The following is a 24,861-nucleotide window of genomic DNA, read 5'->3' as shown; positions in this document are numbered from 1 at the left end:
CATACACATAGTTCAACCAACACATACACGTAGTTCAACCAACACATACACATAGTTCAATCAACACATACACATAGTTCAACCAACACATACACAGAGTTCAACCAACACATACACATAGTTCAATCAACACATACACGTAGTTCAACCAACACATACACGTAGTTCAATCAACACATACACGTAGTTCAATCAGCACATACACATAGTTCAACCAGCACATACACGTAGTTCAACCAACACATACACGTAGTTCAACCAACACATACACGTAGTTCAACCAACACATACACGTAGTTCAATCAACACATACACATAGTTCCACCAACACATACACGTAGTTCAACCAACACATACACATAGCTCAATCAACACATACACGTAGTTCAATCAACACATACACGTAGTTCAACCAGCACATACACGTAGTTCAACCAACACATACACGTAGTTCAACCAACACATACACGTAGTTCAACCAACACATACACATAGTTCAACCAACACATACACGTAGTTCAATCAGCACATACACATAGTTCAACCAACACATACACGTAGTTCAACCAACACATACACATAGTTCAATCAACACATACACATAGTTCAACCAACACATACACATAGTTCAACCAACACATACACCTAGTTCAATCAGCACATACACATAGTTCAACCAGCACATACACATAGTTCAACCAACACATACACATAATTCAATCAGCACATACACGTAGTTCAACCAACACATACACATAGTTCAATCAGCACATACACATAGTTCAACCAACACATACACGTAGTTCAACAAACACATACACATAGTTCAACCAACACATACACCTAGTTCAACCAACACATACACCTAGTTCAACCAACACATACACCTAGTTCAACCAACACATACACCTAGTTCAACCAACACATACACCTAGTTCAACCAACACATACACATAGTTCAACCAACACATACACGTAACTCAATCAATACATACACGTAGTTCAACCAGCACATACACATAGTTCAACCAACACATACACGTAGTTCAACCAACACATACACATAGTTCAACCAACACATACACCTAGTTCAACCAACACATACACGTAGTTCAACCAACACATACACCTAGTTCAACCAACACATACACCTAGTTCAACCAACACATACACGTAGTTCAACCAACACATACACGTAGTTCAACCAGCACATACACATAGTTCAACCAGCACATACACATAGTTCAATCAACACATACACGTACTTCAATCAGCACATACACATAGTTCAACCAACACATACACATAATTCAACCAACACTTACACATAGTTCAACCAACACATACACATAGTTCAACCAACACATACACGTAGTTCAATCAGCACATACACATAGTTCAACCAACACATACACATAGTTCAACCAACACATACACATAGTTCAACCAACACATACACATAGTTCAATCAACACATACACGTAGTTCAATCAACACATACACATAGTTCAATCAACACATACACATAGTTCAACCAACACATACACATAGTTCAATCAACACATACACATATTTCAACCAACACATACACGTAGTTCAATCAGCACATACACATAGTTCAACCAGCACATACACATATTTCAACCAGCACATACACGTAGTTCAACCAACACATACACATAGTTCAATCAACACATACACATAGTTCAACCAGCACATACACATAGTTCAATCAACACATACACATAGTTCAATCAACACATACACATAGTTCAACCAGCACATACACATAGTTCAATCAACACATACATGTAGTTCAACTAATATGTACACTTAGTTAACAGCATATACACGTTCAAACAGCATGTACATATGTAGTTCAAACAGTACGTACACATTCAAACGGTACGTTTACCTAGTTTAAACAGCATATATCCATTTGGTACATTCAAATTTAGGGCTTCCTGCTGTAGACATGGAACAGCATCTCATGGTGGGCTGTTTTAATATGAACGCAGTCTTCTTCAGTCCAATTCAAGCGTGCACCATATGCCTCATAGAATACCTAATAGGGCTAAATGGCCGAAGGGTTGCTTGTTCGAATCCTGGCACGGACACTGTGTTGTATACTGCAACAAGATACTTTAATCTGTTGTATTCCAGTTGAATAAGCTGTAAATGAGTACGTGGTAAGGCAATGAAAGAAAAGCTATGTGTAAACTTAAAGCACCAAAATAACATTGTTTGTTTGTTTTTGTTTAACGTCCTATTAACAGCTATAGGGTCATTTAAGGACGTGTCAGGTTTTGGAGGTGGAGGAAAGCCGGAGTACCCGGTGAAAAACCACCAGCCTACGGTCAGTACCTGGCAACTGCCCCACGTAGGTTTCGAACTCGCAACCCAGTGGTGGAGGGCTAGTGATAAAGTGTCGGGACACCTTAACCACTCGGCCACCGCGGCCCCACAATATAGCAGCTCCGGCTGTAACATATGCTCCCTGTTAGAGTTAATGAAGTCATTGACTGGTTGCTAAGTCCCAAAAACCATGGATAATAATTTGTGAACCGCTTTGAGATGGCTATGTCGCTGTGGTATAGCAGTATATAAAACTCCACATTATTATTATTAAGTGGAAACACAGTGTCCAGTCAAAGGAAGTGGGGCCATTTCGATACAAAAAATAAAAACCAAGTTAGATAAAAATTCTACATATAAAGAGGACGGGAGTTTTAATCTTGGAGGTTGACACTCGAGCATTGTTCAAAGTTTTTACATACCTTATGTCGATGAGTACTTGGACATTTGGTAGCCACAAAATCTAATGATATATTGTAGTGAGTGACAAACCTGATATTCAGATGGAGATCGACTTGACTTGACCACAATGAAAACTTCCATAGGAGAGGGTGTTGGGAAATCCAAACGAGCATTGAATTTAACCCTTGACCCCCCAACTCCAGTGAAACTTTCCTGAGTAAAAAAGTTCAATGGACAATGAGGTGACACTTCTACTTCAATGTAAACAGCAACATTCAAAAGATCAGAAAAGTCTATATATATACTGGTGCTCATGATCACACTTTGCCTACAAAGTATGGTGAAAACAATTCGTAGAATTAAAAAAAAAAAAAATTTGAAAATGTTCATCTCAATTTCAGATACGGTATGTATAATATTGAAAATTAAAATCAATTCTAATCACCCTAGCTTTTTTGTTCAAAATTTGTATTGTACTTTATAAAATAAAAAATAATAACATTCATTTGAAGTACCCTTGTACATATATTTTCCCAAAGTCAAGACAAATCTTAATTGTCCTAGGGATATTATATTGCACTCAAAGGTTTGAGTCTTTCCCTTATCCTGGAAGAAGAAATTACTCATCATGAGCTAAAAATAGCCAGATGGCTGTTTCCAATTGGGCGGCTAGGATTCCCTGTAAACGTGACTATTTATAAATTGACTTCCATATTTGTCACTTCCTGCTTCAAACTCTATAAAAAGCTGTCAGCGTGCTGTAACCTGTTGTGTGTGGGTGTATATAGGTTCCCTGTTGTGGGTGTATGTATGTTTTCCTATGTAATCTGGCCTAGATACGTAATCCCGTTTTTTAATGTTGTCCAAGCAGAGCATATATTGAACCAGGATGTCGATCAGTACTATATTATGGTATATCATATGTACTTTTGTACATCACTTCAACAAATTGATTTTATCTCCATGAGGTACATTAAACTTCATGTTCCCGATGTACCATGGTATTTTGAATCATGGTGATATGACCCTCCTCCGAAAGTGACCCCCCCCCCCCCCACGCTAAAAAAAAAAAAAATTAAGTCACTATAACTTGACTTTTCATTTATTATTTAACATATTTTTTTAATTAAAGCAATCTTGTATCAGATAAGTGATTTTGCTGTTTTTTGTGATGTAAAGAGGAGGAAGGGAGGGGGTCTCTTTGCCATGGCCTCTCTTTACCATGGCCTCTCTTTACCATGGCCATCACAGGGGCTTGGCACGATTTTCCAAATGATGGTCCATATATATATGTATTATCCATGGTAAAGTTACCTCTTTGAAATGGAGGGGGGATCATTTTACCATAATGGTATGTCAATTTACCACGGAGGTCAAAATACCATATTACACCGGATGTTATATATTTCAACTCATTCAATGCTTATTTTTCTCATACTGTAGATTCTAAAAATAATTTGAAAAGTAATTACTGTGAATCTATTTGACAGCTGATTAATCATTCGTGTCAAATATCATTCGCAAAGTTTTTAAGCAAAGAAAAATCATTGAACTTATAATAAGTAAAATTAAGATTTGATGGAAGATGTAACAAAGATGGCGAAAATTGATAGTCCTTCAGCAAGAGGTCCAGAGGACCTGTGTCATGTATCATTTAATGATCAACCTGGATACTAAGCAATGTCATGAATTTTTTTTAATAAATTAACGCATGATTATATTTCATATGTCCCTATCCTAGATTCTCTCATGATGGACAGACATGACACCAGGGACATGTTTTTCACAGTTTAAAGGGAACTCATGCACACTTTTCATGTAAAATTAGTCACCAAGGGAGGGACCATATTCCCAATAGCCTAATCCTGGTAACATAGGTATATATATATATATGTATTTTTTTTATGGCCATCAAACATATGGTGTTAGCTATATAACATTGTTATAAGGATATCTTGCCTTTCTTGTAGTTATATCACAATGAATTTTACATGTGTATATTTTGTATGATTATATGAATAATTATCATTTATGGATTTTAGCCAAATTTCTATCCTATGTTGATACATTATAAGTTGGTCCTTCTATCAGAATTGGTGGATTTGTATCTATAGCCATATCTGTGGAGTCTGCTGTGTGCCTTATGTAAACTTTTCACATTTCAAATTTCTTCTTGAAGTGACAGTTAAATTCAGCCCGAACTCGCCTGAAATGATCCTAGATAGTCCTGACCAAGTGTTATTATTTTTGGGGTTGGCCAGAAATCCAAGATGGCCACCATTGAGCTGGAATTGGCGGGGATGTTACAGCACTCGAAGTTGACAAAGTTATTTTCAAAGCCTCATAAAAACTTTGACATGGCAGCCACAATGGCCATTTCTTAATTAACATACTTGCCCAATCATGGTTTTCCTGAACAACAACTATTTCAAACTTCTTTCAAGTTCAACCAGTGGGATTAAGCTCTCCATTCCTGAAATGATCCTGTTACGGTCTTACTTCTTGCCACAAGTTTTTATTGTTTGAAATAAAATGCGACCATCTTGGAAAAACACATTTCAAACTTTTTCTCAAGTTCCACCTAATGGTTTCAATTTAAACTTGCATGAAAAGATTTGGAGATGGGTCTGACCAAGTGTTGTACATATTTAGGGGTGGAGATGGGTCTGACCAAGTGTTGTACATATTTAGGGGTGGAGATGGGTCTGACCAAGTGTTGTACATATTTAGGGGTGGAGATGGGTCTGACCAAGTGTTGAACATATTTAGGGGTGGAGATGGGTCTGACCAAGTGTTGTACATATTTAGGGGTGCTCCATACCTAGTCATCCAAGAGGGCCGCAATGGCCAGCATACATGTAGTATTGCAGTGAATCCCCAATTATTATCGGTACCACAATACTGCTACTGAACATGCATACTTCAAAGAGTCTACTTAAGTGAGATGACGGTTAAGGCTCATGGGCCTCTTGTTATTGTACATATCTTTGCCTGCAGTTACGATGCCCGTAGGCACCATGGAGGAATCACTTCATTTTTTCTATTTCCATGACTTTGATAATATGTTGCATATCGAGACTTCCTGAAACAAGTATTTTTTTTTCTTTTTCTAAAGCTATAGTCAAGGTCAGTTCTTGTTTGTAGAATTTTTTTCTCTTTAAGCATCTTCATTTTCTAATGAATGAATGTGATCAATGTTCACACAAATGTCGAGTAAGGAATACCAACAAGTTTGTACCTGGTATTTTAAGAGTCTGTCAAAAGTAAGGTTACTATTTATAGAAATATTTGTCTTAATCTCCACACCAGAAGTATCAGCTTTCAGTGAATTTGCTTGAACTTGTACAATGGTCAATTATAAAAACGTCGCAGGTTGTATATTGCTATATCCAAGGTCAAGGTGACTATATTACCAGTGCATGTAAATAATTCTTTCAAATCGTATACACAAATTTTCCGTACATTAATGTTTGGCATTCATTCATTTTAGTGTCTCCAAAACAATAGATGGTAAATATTCATTTTAAAATCAGTGTAAACAGACAAAGAAAAACAGTTTTACATATCATAATGTACATTTTAATTGAATATTTTTCTCTTAATAAATCCTTTATATACACATAAAAACATTGGTATCACATAATGAATATGTTAATTATTAATCTGTTTTTAAAATGAGGACCCATGCAAAGATAATCCACACATATTTCTTCACAATGCTCACCATAAATATACACCTATAATATATTGTACTGTAGATTCGTACTGTAGAATCGGACACTTTCACATATAAACAAATGTTGAGATGAAAATTTGATACAGTATATAGCTACCATACGATATTCTCTTTAAAAAGACGAACATGGAATACCCCATAAGGTACGTATTATCCTTAACTGGACAAATATTCATTACCAGAGGTACATGAATATTCACAAACCATATATAAATGCCATAGTTGAGCTTGAAATTCATTTTCGTATAACCTTTAAAAGATTTTTCATCAAATTTGATTATCAATAATTAACTTGCTGGATTTTACTTTTATCTGTTATTGGATGTTCTGCCACAATGACGTAAAAAAATGTCAGTCCTTTTCATAAAATGATTTACATATGGTGTAATCACCAAAACAGTAGTATCTTTTACCTCAACTTATATCTCATTCTGTGTCATTGGTATTAAATATTAATTCTGACTTGTTTTAATCTAGAATTAGAAATATCTAATAACAGTTTGGGAACAAACATACTGACTGTTACAACTGTAAGGCTACAAAAAATGTATACTTTTATCAAATATGATCACCTGACCAGTCCAAACTACCTTTTCTTGAACTTTATTCTATTTTCAGAACAGTATACGTATATGTATTGGTTTAACAAGTACACACCAAATTTTGCCCCGCTAAAGATTCAAATCCAAATAACAGAAAATTTTAGCCTTCAAAATGCCATACAGAGCACTTCGAATCTGGATCGATGAAATTAAAACAATATAACAATATAAGTCCACCGAAAAATAAACTTCATCCAGTAAAACTCCCTTTTATACAGAAACGATCTATATTCCTCCTGATTATGACATTTTTGTTAGCAAGTATACTGTGTATTGCTAAAACAATACATGTCCCCCTCCTTCCCCATTTAAAACAATAAGTGACCTTGACCTTGAGCCAAAATCCATGAAACTTAAAATTGTTCCGAGATATTATGGTCCTTTTATGAAGTTTAATCAAAATCCATCAAGGAATGAAGCCGCTAGAGCACTCGCAATCTTTGGCGTTACATACGCAAGGTGTATGTACATGTAAGTAAAAGACTTACAGAGAGAAAGCCTAAAGTCTCCATAGGTTTCACTGGTAGGGGGACTAATAAACATATTCGGTCTTGTGAAGGACATTCAAGAAACACAACAGGGGCGTGGTATAGGAATATAATAGTATGGAAGTAATTTCTAGTACATGTAATATGTAAACATATAGGTATCTGGAATCGTGGGATCAACAAGGATATAGCACTATCTGTACAACAACTTTTTTCCACACTCGGTTCCCCTTACAATAATGTATAACTAAACATTATTCATAAGAGTTTTCTATAAATCAGAAACATTATTCCTAAGAGTTTTCTATAAATCGGAAACATTATTCCAAAGAGTTTTCTATAAATCAGAAACATTATTCCTAGAAGAGTTTTCTATAAATATAGTTTTAGTTAAAAAGAATTGTGTTAAATTAAAGCTGACCTACTGGTTTTCTGGAAAAAATATGCTACTTGAAAGTTAGACAAAATTCACTACAGAAATTAATTGCTACACGAGTGATTCTGGCATGTCATGATGGGACTCTCGACATCATGAATATCACAATCCACTTCACTAATCAGAAAGGGACAGATTCCCTACCTAATGTATATATGCAAGTCCATATATACTATATATATATATATATATGTGGGTTGGAAATTTGCACCAAAACCTTGCGATACAGACTGAACTATTACAGGACTTCCAAGATGGCCATCCTGATATCTACTATGTTAAATTATCAACCTATAGGTGACATGCCTAATCTATACAGAGGCGTCGTCCAAAAATTTTAAGGTGTACAACTTGAGTTGAGCTCGGAGTTGGGAAGACCATACTACAACTACCAAATTCTGTCTGTCTATTAGTGGGACAGCTATGCTGTCGAGTGACACTGTTTTATATAGCTAGATAGAAAATAACAATCAAGCAGGGTTTTAAATCTACAAATCAAACTTCAAATTGAAAGCAGAATCATGATAAATAAATTAAGTGAAGAATAATTCTTTTTTTTTTTTTTTGATTCAGGATTTTTACTTCAAGTCTACAACCGCTATCAGCCATTGTTGGTTAGTACTGAAGTGTAGCCATCACAGTTAAGGCCTGTATGTGTGATATGACGGTCATCCATGGACACCGTCGCAACCACAATTTATTCTGGGTTTACCTGTCATCATCACAGTACCAGCATCGGGACCGACCCGCGTGTGTGGAATGTGCGTACCACAGTCGGAGATTTCACCCATACAGTGTATATTGCTTTTTAATCGTTTCTTTCACTTTTTTACTGCAAACATTCTGATGGTTTTGTAAGATGAAACTTTGAACACCACTGTCTTATATTTCATTAAGCAACAACACTTGTAATAAAATCTCTCTCTATAAAAAAAACAACAGTTGTGTGCGTTGTTTTTCACCCAGACTGACTCAGCCCTTGTATCGCCTGGTTTGTCTCGCTCATCACATTCTCCATTGCAGCTACATTAGGATCGTAACTGATGTTTAGCAGATTGCCCGATAGCCCTTCGATACTCTCAAATGACACGTTCGTACCCTGGTCGCCTAAATATGTCTGCAGCATGTTTAAGTCCACTGTCTGCCCGCCTGTCTGGTCAGATGTCGTTGCCCCTGACGACATCAGGCCCTGTTGCATAGAAACGTCAGCAAGCAACACGTTACTGCTGGAGTTGGTTTGCTGAACAACCTGTTGTTGATTATGGAATAGATCAGCAAATGGTGCTGTTGTTGAAGGGACCGGCATGTTTCCTGTCTGTTGGTGTTGTTTCTGTAAAGCTTCATGCTGCAGCTTGCTCATGGCTAGCTGACGAAGGATTTCAAACTGCTGGTTTTCTGGGAGACTTGCCAATTGCTGTCTCACCGATTCAGTCGGTGTTACGGTGACACTGCCCATGCCAGAGTTATCTGCCGTTCTCACACTCATAGGAGAGGGTGCTGTTGTAGCCACATCTGTCTGCATGGGAGATGCTCCAAGGTTGTTGAAGGAATAGCTCGGCAATTCAAAATCTGAAAGTACAAATATTTCAAAATGACACAATCTGCCTCAGTGCCATATTTATTCTCCAGTATGTCCTCTGTTCTCATAGTGCAAACCTTTAATTCTGATGTTTGTGGAGGACTTATCTGTGAATCACATTTTTGTTACTATTTTACAATTGAAAATTCTCTAAAATTAAAGAAACTGCTTTTTGTGGATTAAGAATGTGTAAACATGACATTTCATTTCATCTCAATTTAGTCTGATTTGTTTGTTGTGTGAAGATAACAAGGGGAAACTTACTATTACTCTCAGGTTTTTCTTGCTTGATTCTTGATTTGGTGGCCTTCACCTTCAGCCTCTGTTTGATGTCGTCTTGCGACAGGGTTTGAAGACCTAAAACAATATTTAAAACTAAATCAGCAAATTTTGCTTTTTTTTTAACAAACCACTGAAAATTAAATTTATATTTAAAGATAGTGTTGTTTACCTGTCACTGAATAATTGAGATTTTCTAAAACTTATATTTCTTTCACAAGAAAAAACAACCAAATTAAAGATAGAAAACGTGATGAATTATATTTTTTTCTTCTTCATTATTTATAACTTCTGATCTGTTCATGGATTGTGTTTGACAAACATGGAGCCTCCCCTTAGGTAGATACTTTACTGAAAGAGCTCTTACATAATCTTCCTGTACAAAATTTTCCCTAATAAAACATCTACAAAAATACATACTACAGAAATAAGATCTCTACTTATCCTGACAATTCTACCTTTGACTATATATTGAACAACAGTGGCGTCGATTCCAATGTTAAATTATTTCTGCTGTAAAACGTACCATCTCCAAACAGGCCGTAGCTGTTCAATGTTTCTGCCTTACGCTTACGTTTCTCATTAAGACGATCTGGATCTAAAAGAAAACAAAAATGATTTATAGGTTTGATTTATTTTGTCAAGTGTCATGATTTCACATCAAGTGTCATGTTTTTACATTGTTACATATGCAGCAAAATATTTTCATCTTAGAATTTAGCACTAATTCCAGTTTCTATAGATTTTATCAATAGCAAGTAATGTGCTAAAGTTTGCTAATGTGCTAAAGTTTGCTAATGCGCTTAAGTTTAAGTGTTGTAAAATAAGTGTTTTTTCAGTAATGGACTTCAACTGAAGATTACCTTGTAAATAACCTAATCTAAACTTACCAGGATCCTCAGGCATATAAGTGAAAGGAATAGGATCGCTGGTTTCCGTGTCATTCATGCGTTTCAACTGCATTTTCACCTCCACAGGTCTTGTGATAAACGTGTCCTTGTACGGTGGCGTTTTAAACACGATGGCATACTGCAATCAAGTAAGATTATATGATACTGGGAGAATTTCTTTTATTAAAGCATGACTGATTCTCGGAATAATCTGTTCAAAATCTATACAATACGAAAACAATTACGGAAATAGACATTATTTATATAATATATCTCGGGATAATGTTAACAGGATAATCCTTACAATTATCTGTACAATATGCAGATTATACTGATGGGTGGACCAATTAACACCCCTCCCCGACAAAAGTGACATGTTTATTTCCTCCAAAAATTTCTGATAATTAGCAGTTAAAATTTTACAAGCTTTCATAATAATTCAGCTTCTTATATCAAGGTTTTAACATACAATTAATTACTAAAACTCAGCCTGAACAAAAAGCTTTGTTAACTTTCAAAATTAAATAAGAGTATGTCTGAAAAAACTTAAATTCCAAAATTCACATTAACTTATAAATGTTTTAACCAATAAATCTATCCATTAGATATCTTGTACACAAAAACTCGGCGCAGATGCACGAATGAGTCGGCTTACCTGTCGATGAATATCATTCTGACTGAAGTCTCCATAATCCTCCCAATCTAGTAACGACTCATTGACCTCATTCTCCTTGTAAAATCGAACTCCGATATCCTCTGAAGTTCAGATAAAAACATTATCAGTCTCTGTCAATGCTTTTAATGTTAACGATAATTTTATCAAAGTCAAGACTGAAGAGAAATTCTGTATGTGGATTGTTTTCTACTACAAACTCCAAGGAAGAGAATTCCGATGCATGCACAGCTATTGGGTCAGATTGAGGTCACGAGAATGAGGGCAGTCTCATTAATTTTTTTAGTACCTACAAATTTACAGCAGACAAAACTGCATGTCTCTTATATTAACCCAGGTAAAAGAGAGCTTCCTCAGTTTTTTTTAATGCACATAACAAATAAAACCCGAAGACATTTTGTGAGAAAATATCACTGATCCTATATGCTTAAAAGTTTGATTTTTTACATACCTCTGTTAATTTTCTCACACAGAAGGAACACCTCATCGCCTCCCTTTGCTTTTCCCGACGATTTGTCCACACGGCATATCACAAGTTCATTCAAGGCCTCTACAATGACAAAATAATGGTTAAGGGTTTATGCCACCTTAAAGTGTCATATGTATCTCCAATTCAAAAGAGCTCCAGTTGGAGACCTTTTAATTGTGAACTCTTATGACATTGCGTATGTGCAGCTAGAAATATAATTTTACATAAAAAAGCCAGCCAAGTATGCCCAATTATAATACAAGGAAAATGTGTGACAGTGCAGTACAGATTTCTGAAATCTTGATATGGTGATAGATTAAAAAAGATCAGATGAAGTTTTCAATATTATGTGGAAGAAATTCATTTTAAGAATTGATGACCTACTTTTGTCGTGGATGGGAAGGGAGACAACTGGAGGAACAATTCGAGATATCTTGCCCGACTCGTCTGGCAGGAATACTTGGAAACATAGTCTCACAACATTGAGATCTATGTTACCAGCTTTGGTCATGTGCTTGAATCCACCTAAAACACAAAGGCATCAATCAGACACTAAGGACACAACATTTAACCTACAACATCAGGAACATGTGGAAATATAGCCATATTGGCTTTAAAGTACACAATAAAAATATCTTGGATCTTGGAAACAAGCTTTATTTAATACTGATAACATGCTGACTGTAAAACGAACTCTCTGCTTACTTGATTATTTTACCTTTTTATATTTGTGAATTTAGAGAGAAAATATTTTGTTGTCACCATACAATGGATGTTTTAAAAAAATTCATTCATTTTCCATTTTAGAAAATAAGTTATCCCTTTGCACTGCTATCCACAGGAAACTTAAAGCTACACACAATATACAGTGACAATGAACACAAAATAAACCTACTCTGATACGGATCAACATTAATCTCTTTCCTCTGCTTTAAGTTATTTTCTACGTCCTTCTTTTTTGCACACTGGATTCCAAGGTGAGGAAAACTGAAATGAAAATTAATAGTTTTATTCAGAAATATCACTAGATAATACTGATATGAATTTGAAGGAGGAAATTCAGAAATGTTTTTGATTGGTTTTGTGGAAATAATGCAATATGGAGTTTAAGTGAACACAGACAGTGTGATTTTGTTATTGTTTAATAAACTTTTGTCCAAATTACATATTTGATGTTTTTTTGTACCTCCTTGATAGTGTTTATGACATTGACCTACAAGACCTACCCTCTAAAGTTTATGATGGTATGACCTTGACCTTGAGTACCTACCTGATACTGTTTGTGACCTTGACCTACATGACCTTACCTCTAGTGTTTATAATCGTATGACCTTGACCTTGATTACCTATCTGAAAGTGTGACCTTGACCTACAGGACCTTCCCTATAGTGTTTATGATGTTCTGTATGACTTTGACCTTGATAACCTACATGACAGTGTTTGTGACCTTGACCTGCAGTACCTACCTGAAAATGATTGTGACCTTGACCTACAGTACCTACCTAATAGTGTTTGTGACCTTGACCTCCAGTTCCTACCTGATAGTCGTTGTGACCTTGACCAACAGTACATACCTGAAAGTCTTTGTGACCTTTGCTTACAGTACCTACCTGATAGTGTGTATGACCTTGACCTAAAGGACCCACTCTCTAGTGTTTATAATGGTACGACCTTGGCCTTAATACCTACCTGATAGTGTTTAAGATGGTATGACCTTGAGCTACAGTACCTACCTGACAGTGTTTGTGTCCTTGACCTTTAAGGTACAAACACCCCGTTTACAGTCACGTCCTACAAGGTTGTGAGGGTGAGGTTCATATGGCGCGTCTTTTGTTACACAGGAAACCACTACGACAGCAGTACCAGTGTAGTTCATAATCTGTGGAATTATGAGATATCATTAATTATTTCCTAACACCTCAATATCTACAACCTCAAAAAGAAAATAATTATCTGTAGAATCATGAGATTACGTTCTAACTCCTCAAGATCTGCATTCTCACACAGGGAAACTGTTGCACAGAGTTTCTTTCCCAGCTTTATTTAAGCATTGAAATTACAAAAATTTAATAGGATTACTACTTATATAGCTTCTTAAATGCAAACAGACCCCAGGACTGTTGCAATGTTTAGGTTTAACATGTGACAAAAAATTCTTCAGGGGTCTATCGTATTCACTTTTTACTAACTTAATACTAAAATACGTCATAAAAATGATCTTACTTTAATTGTTGGGAAAGTCTTTCTAACTGAATACTAAAATACGCCATAAAAATGATCTTACTTTAATTGTTGGGAAAGTCTTTCTCTCTGCACTGCTCTTGTCTCCGGGAATGCTTCCAGCTGATCTTCCCTCGCATTCGTAACGGAATCGTAACCCTCTTTGTTTGGGCTGTTCCACGATTTCTACAAACACCCCATCGGGTGTGGTCTGCTTTGATCCTCCTCTACTGCCTGCTCGATTGGCCGTCCTTGAGCCTCCAGGTTTGACCGGAGCTCCATAATTTTGATTGGTTGGCATTGTTGATATTTGGGGTTGTACTGGTAAATTAGAAATTATTTCTATTATACTCCCTTTACTAAAACATGATGAAAATTCATTCATACATGATTTTTTTTTTTTAATCTTTAAATGTTTTGCTTCCTACAACAATAAATTCAAGTCAAACTACTTGGCCTAATGACATCATGGTTGCAATCATTGAAAATCCCAAATAGCTACTGATTGGCTGTTCTGTAAATTGTCTTGGTAAATAAGAGTCAGTCATGCATAACGATGACAATATATACTAACAGTTGATTGGTTGTTCTGTAAAATGTCACAGTATAATGTGTAACAATGGCAATGCATTTGTATATACCAACTGTCTCAGTAAGGAAGAGTCAGTCATGCGCAACATTGACAATATATACTTAAAGTTGTTTGTTTGCTTTGTAAATTTAATCTCCCTATGGAAGAGTCAGTCATATTTGATAATGGCAATATATACTAACTGTCTCAGTAAGGAAGAGTCGGTCATGCATAACGATGACAATGAATACTATACTATCAGTTGATCAATTTGAATAGTTGCTTCAAAAATTGTCGCTGCATGGAAGAGTCAGTCATGTGTGATGATGACGATAAATACAAAGGAATCCACCTATTTGTATGAATTTTTTTAGTCCGGATTTTTTCCTCATACTTACTGTTGAGTTGTGGGTCTACGAATTGGCCGAGTATTGCGGGATCTGTAATGTTGTCCATGTTAAGTTTGCCGTCGTTGATTAACTGCTGCAGTTCTGAGCTTGTGATCTGGATTTCGTCTGTAAATGTTTGTGCTAAAAAAAACCAAATTAAAACTGCATCATATATGCACATATTGCTATAGTTATAATATTACTATAGTTCATAGCATTAACAATAAATGGAGTTAAACCCAGAAATTAAGAAAATCTTGTACAGCTGCAAACCATTACTATGAGAAACATTATCCAGTCAACATTTTCAAAAAAATTTAAAACTGAGCTGTCTACCTCAGAATAATTTAAAATCACTTTTTAAGATAATTCATCTAAACTCGGAAATTATTAATATCAATTAATAAATATTAGCAACAATTCAAAAGTCACCATTAAAATTAAGTTGACATGTACTGGACATTGGGTTTAAAAAATAAGACACATTCATTAAATGTAAATTGTTGTTCGGTACCTCACATATCTGGGTTTTTTTTAATTGTAGCTGAACACTCTAATGTTCTTGAATGTTAATCAGTGGTTCAATATTATATTGTTAACTGTTTCTCCAAATTGTTGTAAACAGCATGTTTACAAATATAAAATCAATGTAAATAATTATGAAAATAGTAATGATCCTTATTACAAGTGAGTATTAATATTGTTCATACCATTATAAACTATGGTTGAGTGTTCATAAATATTTTTTATCAGGGGATTGAAATTCTGTTAATTAACAACCAGCAGTTTCAACAGTCAGATCTGTAATAGAAATTATTTTTACAGTTGCATGTAGTTTCAAAGTATGAAAACCACTTAATCTTCTTCTCTAAAGTTTACTTGCCCTAATAGGGTTCATTTATGTCAAGAAACTTTACATACATGCTTCCACTTGTATGCAATATAAGAGGCTAGGAGGGACTTGCAATTTATAGTTACACAGTTTCATAAATCCATCTCATCTAGACAATTATTAGTGGCTCTGTCGCTCACCGATCATAATTTAAAAAATTAAGTTAATTTGAATTGTAGATTAAAATTGTCCTGGGACAGTACTTTCGGTGGCACTTAATTCTCACCTGTGTTCAGCTTTTCTGTATAGTAGATTTGCACCCTGTTTGTAGGTCTATTTTTTACCAATGAATATATATATTTAGCAGCAGGTTTATATGTAGATACCCATATATTATGCACTTTGGTCACAGCTTCCGGCTTTGCCGAGATTAATGCCTAACCTTTAACAGTGACATTCTACATTTAAGATCGAAGTGAAGGTTGAGCGTGTGATTATAAATTTTATACTAAACACAAATTCATCGATTGTTGTCATGTTCTTCCTGTATCGGTTTCGGATTTAATCATAAATAGCCGATAACTTTTTTTCTAGTGCAACTAAAGAGCATTGCCCCGGTAAACCCGTCCTCTTCTACGTCATATGATTTGACTTCCCCTTGGTTTTTCCATCGTAATGACGTCGAGCACTGCTTCCAACACGAGTAAGAAATCCCCAAACACATTCAAATACAGTTAACAAACCTCACAAAACTAAAGGCTAAATCATCAAAAAACAACAAAATAGACATAAATGTTATGCGTTTCTAACGGTGTCATTTATAAGTCATCCAGCCAGTTTTCACAACATGGCGACTGACAACATTGCCGACATGTCCAACCAAAATATACGATTTGCACCTCTTGCCGCGCATGATTTCCCACTTCAACATCAGTTTTATTTCAATTAACTTACCGTACTCCATGTTGTAGCAGTTCTGATGTTCTTGTCAAGCGGAAATCAATTGTAAACCGGCGAAGGGCTTTCCGAAGTTTAGCTAAAATTACGCTAAGACTAGGTCGCGGTGTTTCTCTCCGCTAGTCTGAAAAATTCCAGGAGGACGTCAACTTCTAAAAATAGATTACGGGGAAATACAGATTCCGAACAAAATATGGCGTTTTGATTGGATAAAAATGACTCGGCCATCTCCGACAAGTTGTGGGGGTCGTTTCAAAATCATTTGTTTTTCTTATTCAGGATTTGAGTTTAAATTAAGTAGATATTCATTAATCTTCAGTAATGCCACTATTTAGTTTTCTTACCCACTTCATTCAGATGTTCTTTGCTGTTATGATTTCATAAATAAAACATACATCTATACTTGTATCAGAATAGAGAAACATATATAATACAAATGAATTAGATATATGTGAAAACCGAAACGACTTGCCATATTAAAAATAATAGTCTATAGAATTCAGTTACAGATATGTGTATTCAAAAGAAAACAGAGCTACTCTTTATTTAAAGATACAGATACACTATTAAAACATACTTATCTAAATTGATATTTAGATACACGCACAACCGGCTTGCATGCATGTACACTATACATTATCGTGTATGCAGGGAAAAACGAAATGAGACGACAATGTTGAGCAAATGATGGAGTCAAACAACATACATTTTGTAATTTGATTTGATTTAACGGGTTTTACGTCCACTGTTACATGATTGCGGTCTTATCTACAGATGATGGGGGTCACACAACGTACAGCTAAGGTCATATGACGACGGTGTCTATAGATGATGGGGCTACACAACAGCTTAGGTCATATGTATAATGACGGTGGTATCTACTGATGATAGAGTCACACAACAGTTAAGGTCATATGACGACGGTGTCTAGCTATAGATGATGGGGTCACACAACAGTTAAGGTCATATGACGACGGTGTCTACAGATGATGGGGTCACACAACAGTTAAGGTCATATGACGACGGTGTCTACAGATGATGGGATCACACAACAGCTAAGGTCATATGACGACGGTGTCTATAGATGATGGGCCACACAACAGCTAAGGTCAAATGACGACGTTGTCTACAGATGATGGGGCTACGCAACAGTTAAGGTCATATGACGACGGTGTCTACAGATGATGGGGTCACACAACAGCTAAGGTCATATGACGACGGTGTCTACAGATGATGGGGTCACACAACAGTTAAGGTCATATGACGACGGTGTCTACAGATGATGGGGTCACACAACAGCTAAGGTCATATGTCGACGGTGTCTATCGATGATGGGGACACACACCAGCTAAGGTCATATGACAACGGAGTCTGCAGATGATGGGGCCACACAACAGCTAAGGTCATATGACGACGGTGTCTACAGATGATGGGGACACACACCAGCTAAGGTCATATGACAACGGAGTCTGCAGATGATGGGGCTACGCAACAGTTAAGGTCATATGACGACGGTGTCTACAGATGATGGGGCTACGCAACAGTTAAGGTCATATGACGACGGTATCTACAGATGATGGAGTCACACAACAGCTAAGGTCATATGACGACGGTGTCTATAGATGATGGGGTCACACAACAGCTAAGGTCATATGACGACGGTGTCTACAGATGATGGGGCCACACAACAGCTAAGGTCATATGACGACGGTGTCTACAGATGATGGGGCTACGCAACAGTTAAGGTCATATGACGACGGTATCTACAGATGATGGGGTCACACAACAGCTAAGGTTATATGACAACGGTGTCTATAGATGATGGGGTCACACAATAAGGTCATATGACGACGGTATCTATAGATGATAGAGTCACACAACAGCTAAGGTCATATGACGACGGTGTCTATAGATGATGAGGTCACAAAACAGTTAAGGTCATATGACGACGGTGTCTATAGATGATGGGGTCACACAACAAACAGCTAAGGTCATATGACGACGGTGTCTATAGATGATGGGGTCACACAACAGTTAAGGTCATATGACGACGGTGTCTACAGTTGATGGGGCTACGCAACAGTTAAGGTCATATGACGACAGTGTCTACAGATGATGGGGTCACACAACAGTTAAGGTAATATGACGACGGTGTCTACAGATGATGGAGTCACACAACAGTTAAGGTCATATGACGACGGTGTCTACAGAAGATGGGATCACACAACAAACAGCTAAGGTCATATGATGACGGTGTCTACAAATGATGGGGTCACACAACAGCTACTTAAAAGGTCATATGGCGACGGTGTCTGCAGATTATGGGGTCACACAACAGTTAAGGGATTTTGACGACGGTGTCTACAGACGATAGGGTCACACAACAGTTAAGGTCATATGACGACGGTGTCTACAGATGATGGGATCACACAACAAACAGCTAAGGTGATATGACGACGGTATCTACATATGATGGAGTCACACAACAGTTAAGGTCATATTAGGGCGGTGTCTACAGATGATGGGGTCACACAACAGCTAAGGTCATATGAGGGCAGTGTCTACAGATGATGGGGTCACACAACAGCTAAGGTCATATGACGACGGCATCTACAAATGATGGGGGTCACACAACAGCTAAGGTCATATGACGGTGGTATCTACTGATGATAGAGTCACACAACAGCTAAGGTCATATGACGACGGTGTCTACAGATGATGGGATCACACAACAAACAGCTAAGGTGATATGACGACGGCATCTACAGATGATGGAGTCACACAACAGTTAAAGGATTTTGACGACGGTGTCTACAGACGATTGGGTCACACACCAGTTAAGGTCATATGAGGGCGGTGTCTACAGATGATGGAACCACATAGTAGCTAAGGTGATATGACGACGGTGTCTACAGATGATGGGGCCACACAACAAACAGCTAAGGTGATATGACGACGGTGTCTACAGATGATGGGGCCACACAACAGTTAAGGTCATATGACGACGGCATCTACAGATGATGGAGTCACACAACAGTTAAAGGATTTTGACGACGGTGTCTACAGACGATTGGGTCACACACCAGTTAAGGTCATATGAGGGCGGTGTCTACAGATGATGGAACCACATAGTAGCTAAGGTCATATGACGACGGTGTCTACAGATGATGGGGCCACACAACAAACAGCTAAGGTGATATGACGACGGTGTCTACAGATGATGGGGCCACACAACAGCTAAGGTCATGTGACGACGGTGTCTATAGATGATGGGGTCACACAACAGTTAGGGTCATATGACGACGGTATCTACAGATGATGGGGTCACACAACAGTTAAGGTCATATGACGACGGTATCTACAGATGATGGGGTCACACAACAACTAAGGTCATATGACGACGGTGTCTACAGATGATGGGGTCACACAACAGCTAAGGTCATATGACGACGGTATCAACAGATGATGGGGCCACACAACAGCTAAGGTGATACGACGACCGTGTCTACAGCTGTTCGAGACACCACGTTGAGAATTTGCTCGCGTGACACCACGGCAAAACATGGCACCACGATTCCGTTATTTTTTATCTTAACATTTATTATCATTTACCGTCATCGTAGTCTTCTCTGCGGTTGCTGTTATTAATTAACTAGTGTGTTTATTGTTGTCACGGGTACGTAATTACCAGTATATCATGTTTATAATGTTTAACATTCATTCGACACAAACATACCCCAGTCTCTACCCAGAAGTATCGTCCCATGTCCTCGTCGCAAGTTTACGAACGGCACATCTGGTTTGCATATTATGTTTTCATGCAGTTGTCTTATAATTGGTAAATGTGAAAATGAATGAACACATTTTCATTTATTTTGTTTATATTACGTCAACCTCGAATCAAATGAATATATCATACCAGAAAATACAAGATCATTCGATCCTCAGTTTTTAAGATTAAAGCAAAATAGTAACGGTCTAGGTCTTGGTAAATTCTCGTGTGGTGAACCGCTTCAACTAGCCCAGACATGGTGTCAGGGCCAGAGGAAACTCGGGCTACGCTTGAACAAGTGTGAGGTGAAAAACTGCTTGATGACGGATTAAAATGGGTAAATCGTGTTACAGATCTAAAATAAGGCAAAGCTTGCTACGGCGTATTAGTCAATATCCACCCACGGAAGGTAAATTATTATTTTTTAATTCAAGTTTTTTTCCACTTTTTTTTTTTTTTTTTTTGTATTAAAGTACAGTATGGTCAATGTGTAACTCAAATTGGGTAAGGGATATTAATATAAGCTTTAAGCTTGTTTTCCGATCCCAAAATATAAAAATGTATGTATATATGAATGAATTTTGTTTAAAATAAAAATATTGTTAAACTACATATGTAATGAAATTTAATAGGCAAGCTGCAAAAGATTAAAAAAAACAAGCAGCTAGATTTATTTAGATGTACTTTATGATATATCCTCCTAAAATGGATGTCCACAGATAAATAATTCAAATCTAGAAGATTATGTATACATGTATTGCACAAATGTCATTTCCAAGATTTCCTTGAATATTTATCAAACAATGTTTCTCGTGCGAGATTGCCATAGCAGAAATATCAGATTCTCGTGTCAGAATACTTTCCAAGTGCTGTTATTTACTCTGAACAATTTCCTTTTTTAGTATGAAAGAGTGTAATATTTTACCAAATGACACAAGAAAATTAGCTGTTTTGCAACTTTAAAACGTAAATTTATCGAATACTGTATATCGTTGTCTTGGGGTGCAATTATTTTACTACAAAGTATGAAATTTCCACTGCAAATCTCTTCTTTAACTTCTTATGATACAGTTTTAATTTTGATTTCTTTTAGATTATGCTATATTAGCAGAAAATTATGTCAATTTTTATTATTTGCTGTATTAGCATGTGTGTATATTAGAGACATGAATTTTAACGACGAAATACCTATGCATTGGACTGATGTATTCTGTGGTAATTTCGATTAAGAAATGTGACTTTTAGCCTTTGACTAAACATGTATTTATCATCAATAAATTGTATTTATCATCAATAAATAAAGTTATTTTTATTAAGAATATTGAAAAATTACAAAAATGTGATCATTTTACAAGTGTATAAAAATTCACTAATACACATGTTAAATCCGAAAGTAGAAGGGTCGCGCTTAACACAGTAAATACATTTTGAGACAGCCCTAAATCGGAAATACCCGAACATATCCGAATATTGCATCGGTTTGCTACGTGTATGAGCAATGGAAAAACCAAGATATTCTGGGAAAACCAGAAAATGGTGAAATGTTGATATAAATACCGAACGATATCGTGCAAATCTTGAAAGTGAATATTTTTTTTCAAACTAAATCAATTCACTCTTAATCATTGATGCATATAATGATCGTATTGTAATGAATAAGCTGTAAACAGTTTAGCTAGATATGGAAGATAAAGATAATAACAAAAAAATCTTGGGGAATTTCTGTTTAATACATTTTTAATTGTGACGTCGGGCTTCCCAAATCAACTTTTGTAACATCTAGATGTTTGGCTTATCTAGTCGGATTATATGTAAAAAAAAAAATCGTATATATCACACGCTTAAACATGCTCGATCTATGTACCTTTTTAATTGACATTCAATTAGTCACACACGATATTGTGAAATAGCAGATCAATATGACAGGCCATCAGGAACACAATGGATGTTTTAAACAATATCTGTACTAATCAAGTGAGAGGGAAAGGTGTTACAACGATGTATATATTAATTAACACGTTTTGTCTAATTGAGTTGATAAATCACGAGACATGTTATATACATCTATGTATAGCTAGGTTGCCGTTCATTATCATATACATGTATATATATATAAGGGTCAAAGAAGTAATATGAACAGTATAATCCAGATAACACTGGATCCTCACATAAATGTATGGAAGATAAGTATTTGTATTTGTGATTTTTTGTTTTTTGATAAAGGGGCGGATTGCCTCGAAAATTTAACAAACCTTATTGTTTACACTGTTTGAATTACTTCTTTGCCCCATATATATATATATGGAAAAATTAAAAAAATGACTCAGAGTTTTTTTTTAAATTTTTAAATTTTTTAAATTTTTCCATATATTTTCTTCCACAAGGACTACTATTATTTTCTCTCTCTCTCTCTCTCTCTCTCTCTATATATATATATAGAATAAAGTTAAAATGTCCATGTGACGGTAAATAATAATAAAATAAAAAGCCAAACACAGATCTGCTGTCTCCCTAGTACTTTCGCGGCTACATTCTGCCGCTCTTCAGGGGATTATCTATTATTATATTATTAATATAAGTATAGATATGTTTGACGAATAACACCAGTGCATTCGGCCTAAATATAGTTAAAAATGGAATTAATACGGGGATTCCCTCCACAATGATTTGGGTCATGATCTCAGTGTCGTGTAATTATAATGCTTTAAGAGAATACCATTAATTTTCTCAACTGCATGGAGCAAGATTTTGGGCTTTTCTGATACAAAGTCTAACTTGAATGATGATGATTTTTTTTTGACTCCTAGAAATTATCGATATTATTATATACATAGTTGACTTCGAAGATGATAATAAACAAATAATATCGCTTCAATTTAGGGAATCCTCTTGAATTCGCAGAATGACATATTGCTTTCGTCACGTTTCTCACAAACGCACATAAGTTGACCAATCAGTTCATTCTATTATGAATAACTGTCCAATCGGAGAACTTCTATAAACCCTCGACTTTGTCATACTATTTAAATAGAATAAGAATTAAAGGTGCTTTCCCTGCAGAGCAGTGTATTCATTTCATCCATAATTATAAGCCAGTGAATTACATGACCAGAGTTTAAAAAAAAATAAAATCTTTTGGTTTATCGGCTTGTATGTTACACCAAGTATAATACCAAATCTGTTAAATACAAAACAACAATGAACGATTAATTATTATATAACTTTGTGTCAACAGGATATATATAGCTCATATCGGTCGCCGCCAAAGGTAAGCTGATATACGCTGCTTCTTGAGACGCGTTTAGAGAATTACAAGATTACTAGATTACAATTTTTAAAACGGTATTGTTTTCGCTGTCAACAGAGTTTCTGCACAATTTAGGCACAATAATCCACGAACGAAGTCCACTCGCCACACATCGGGATACAGCAATGTAACCAACGCCCCTATCTTCCCTTCAGCAGTAGTATTTATATACAAAGGATATCGTTGGCTGTTAAGCCTTATAAATTGCTATTACGACATTTCAAATCCACATTAAAGTCGTCAAGATTAACAATACCAGAACAATAACCGCATACACGTTCAATCGAACATTCAAATGGTTAAAAGTATTAAGAGTTTTCAGGCCTGTACAATAAACCTATCATAATTCGTCTGTTGTGACAACACTTCCTTCCAATTACATTCGAGGGTTGTTGGTTCGAACTCATTTTTACAACACTTCCGGTCAAATAATACATTCGAGGGTTGTTGGTTCGAACTCATTTTTACAACACTTCCGGACAAATACATTCGAGGGTTGTTGGTTCGAACTCATTTTTACAACACTTCCGGACAAATACATTCGAGGGTTGTTGGTTCGAACTCATTTTTACAACACTTCCGGTCAAATACATTTCAGGGTTGTTGGTTCGAACTCATGTTTACAACACTTCCGCCCAAATACATTCGAGGGTAGTCAATTGGTTCGAGCTCATGTTTGCAACACTTCCGCCCAAATACATTCGAGGGTAGTTGGTTCGAACTCATGTTTACAACACTTCCGCCCAAATACATTCGAGGGTTGTTGGTTCGAGCTCATGTTTGCAACACTTCCGCCCAAATACATTCGAGGGTTGTTGGTTCGAACTCATGTTTACAACACTTCCGCCCAAATACATTCGAGGGTTGTTGGTTCGAACTCATGTTTACAACACTTCCGCCCAAA

The 24,861-nt window shown here is 36.3% G+C and overlaps 1 protein-coding gene across 1 annotated transcript; it reads right to left on the bottom strand.

Moving 5' to 3' along the window:
* Positions 1–6,313: 6,313 nt before the first annotated feature.
* LOC117322961 (putative transcription factor p65 homolog) lies at positions 6,314–17,017 on the bottom strand. Its single transcript, XM_033877931.1, has 12 exons — positions 16,876–17,017; positions 15,099–15,230; positions 14,194–14,450; positions 13,643–13,788; positions 12,805–12,896; positions 12,294–12,434; positions 11,892–11,990; positions 11,423–11,523; positions 10,768–10,906; positions 10,404–10,475; positions 9,863–9,955; positions 6,314–9,588 (listed from the first exon to the last, which is right to left on the bottom strand). The coding sequence occupies exons 1-12, from the start codon at positions 16,883–16,885 to the stop codon at positions 8,978–8,980; spliced, it is 1,893 nt and encodes a 630-aa protein (XP_033733822.1). The 5' UTR covers positions 16,886–17,017; the 3' UTR covers positions 6,314–8,977.
* Positions 17,018–24,861: the final 7,844 nt, after the last annotated feature.

The sequence above is a fragment of the Pecten maximus genome, chromosome 3 (genome assembly GCF_902652985.1).
Source record: "Pecten maximus chromosome 3, xPecMax1.1, whole genome shotgun sequence".
NCBI lineage: Eukaryota > Metazoa > Mollusca > Bivalvia > Pectinida > Pectinidae > Pecten > Pecten maximus.
Note: the sequence above shows the minus strand (reverse complement) of the source record. Positions and strands in the feature narration are given on the sequence as shown.

Coding starts and splice junctions, on each gene's coding strand:
- LOC117322961 (XM_033877931.1), bottom strand. Junction 11,524..11,891: donor GTGTGAGAAAATTAACAGAG/GTATGTAAAAAA, acceptor TCTGAACTTCAG/AGGATATCGGAGTTCGATTT. Junction 9,956..10,403: donor CTACGGCCTGTTTGGAGATG/GTACGTTTTACA, acceptor ATATTGTTTTAG/GTCTTCAAACCCTGTCGCAA.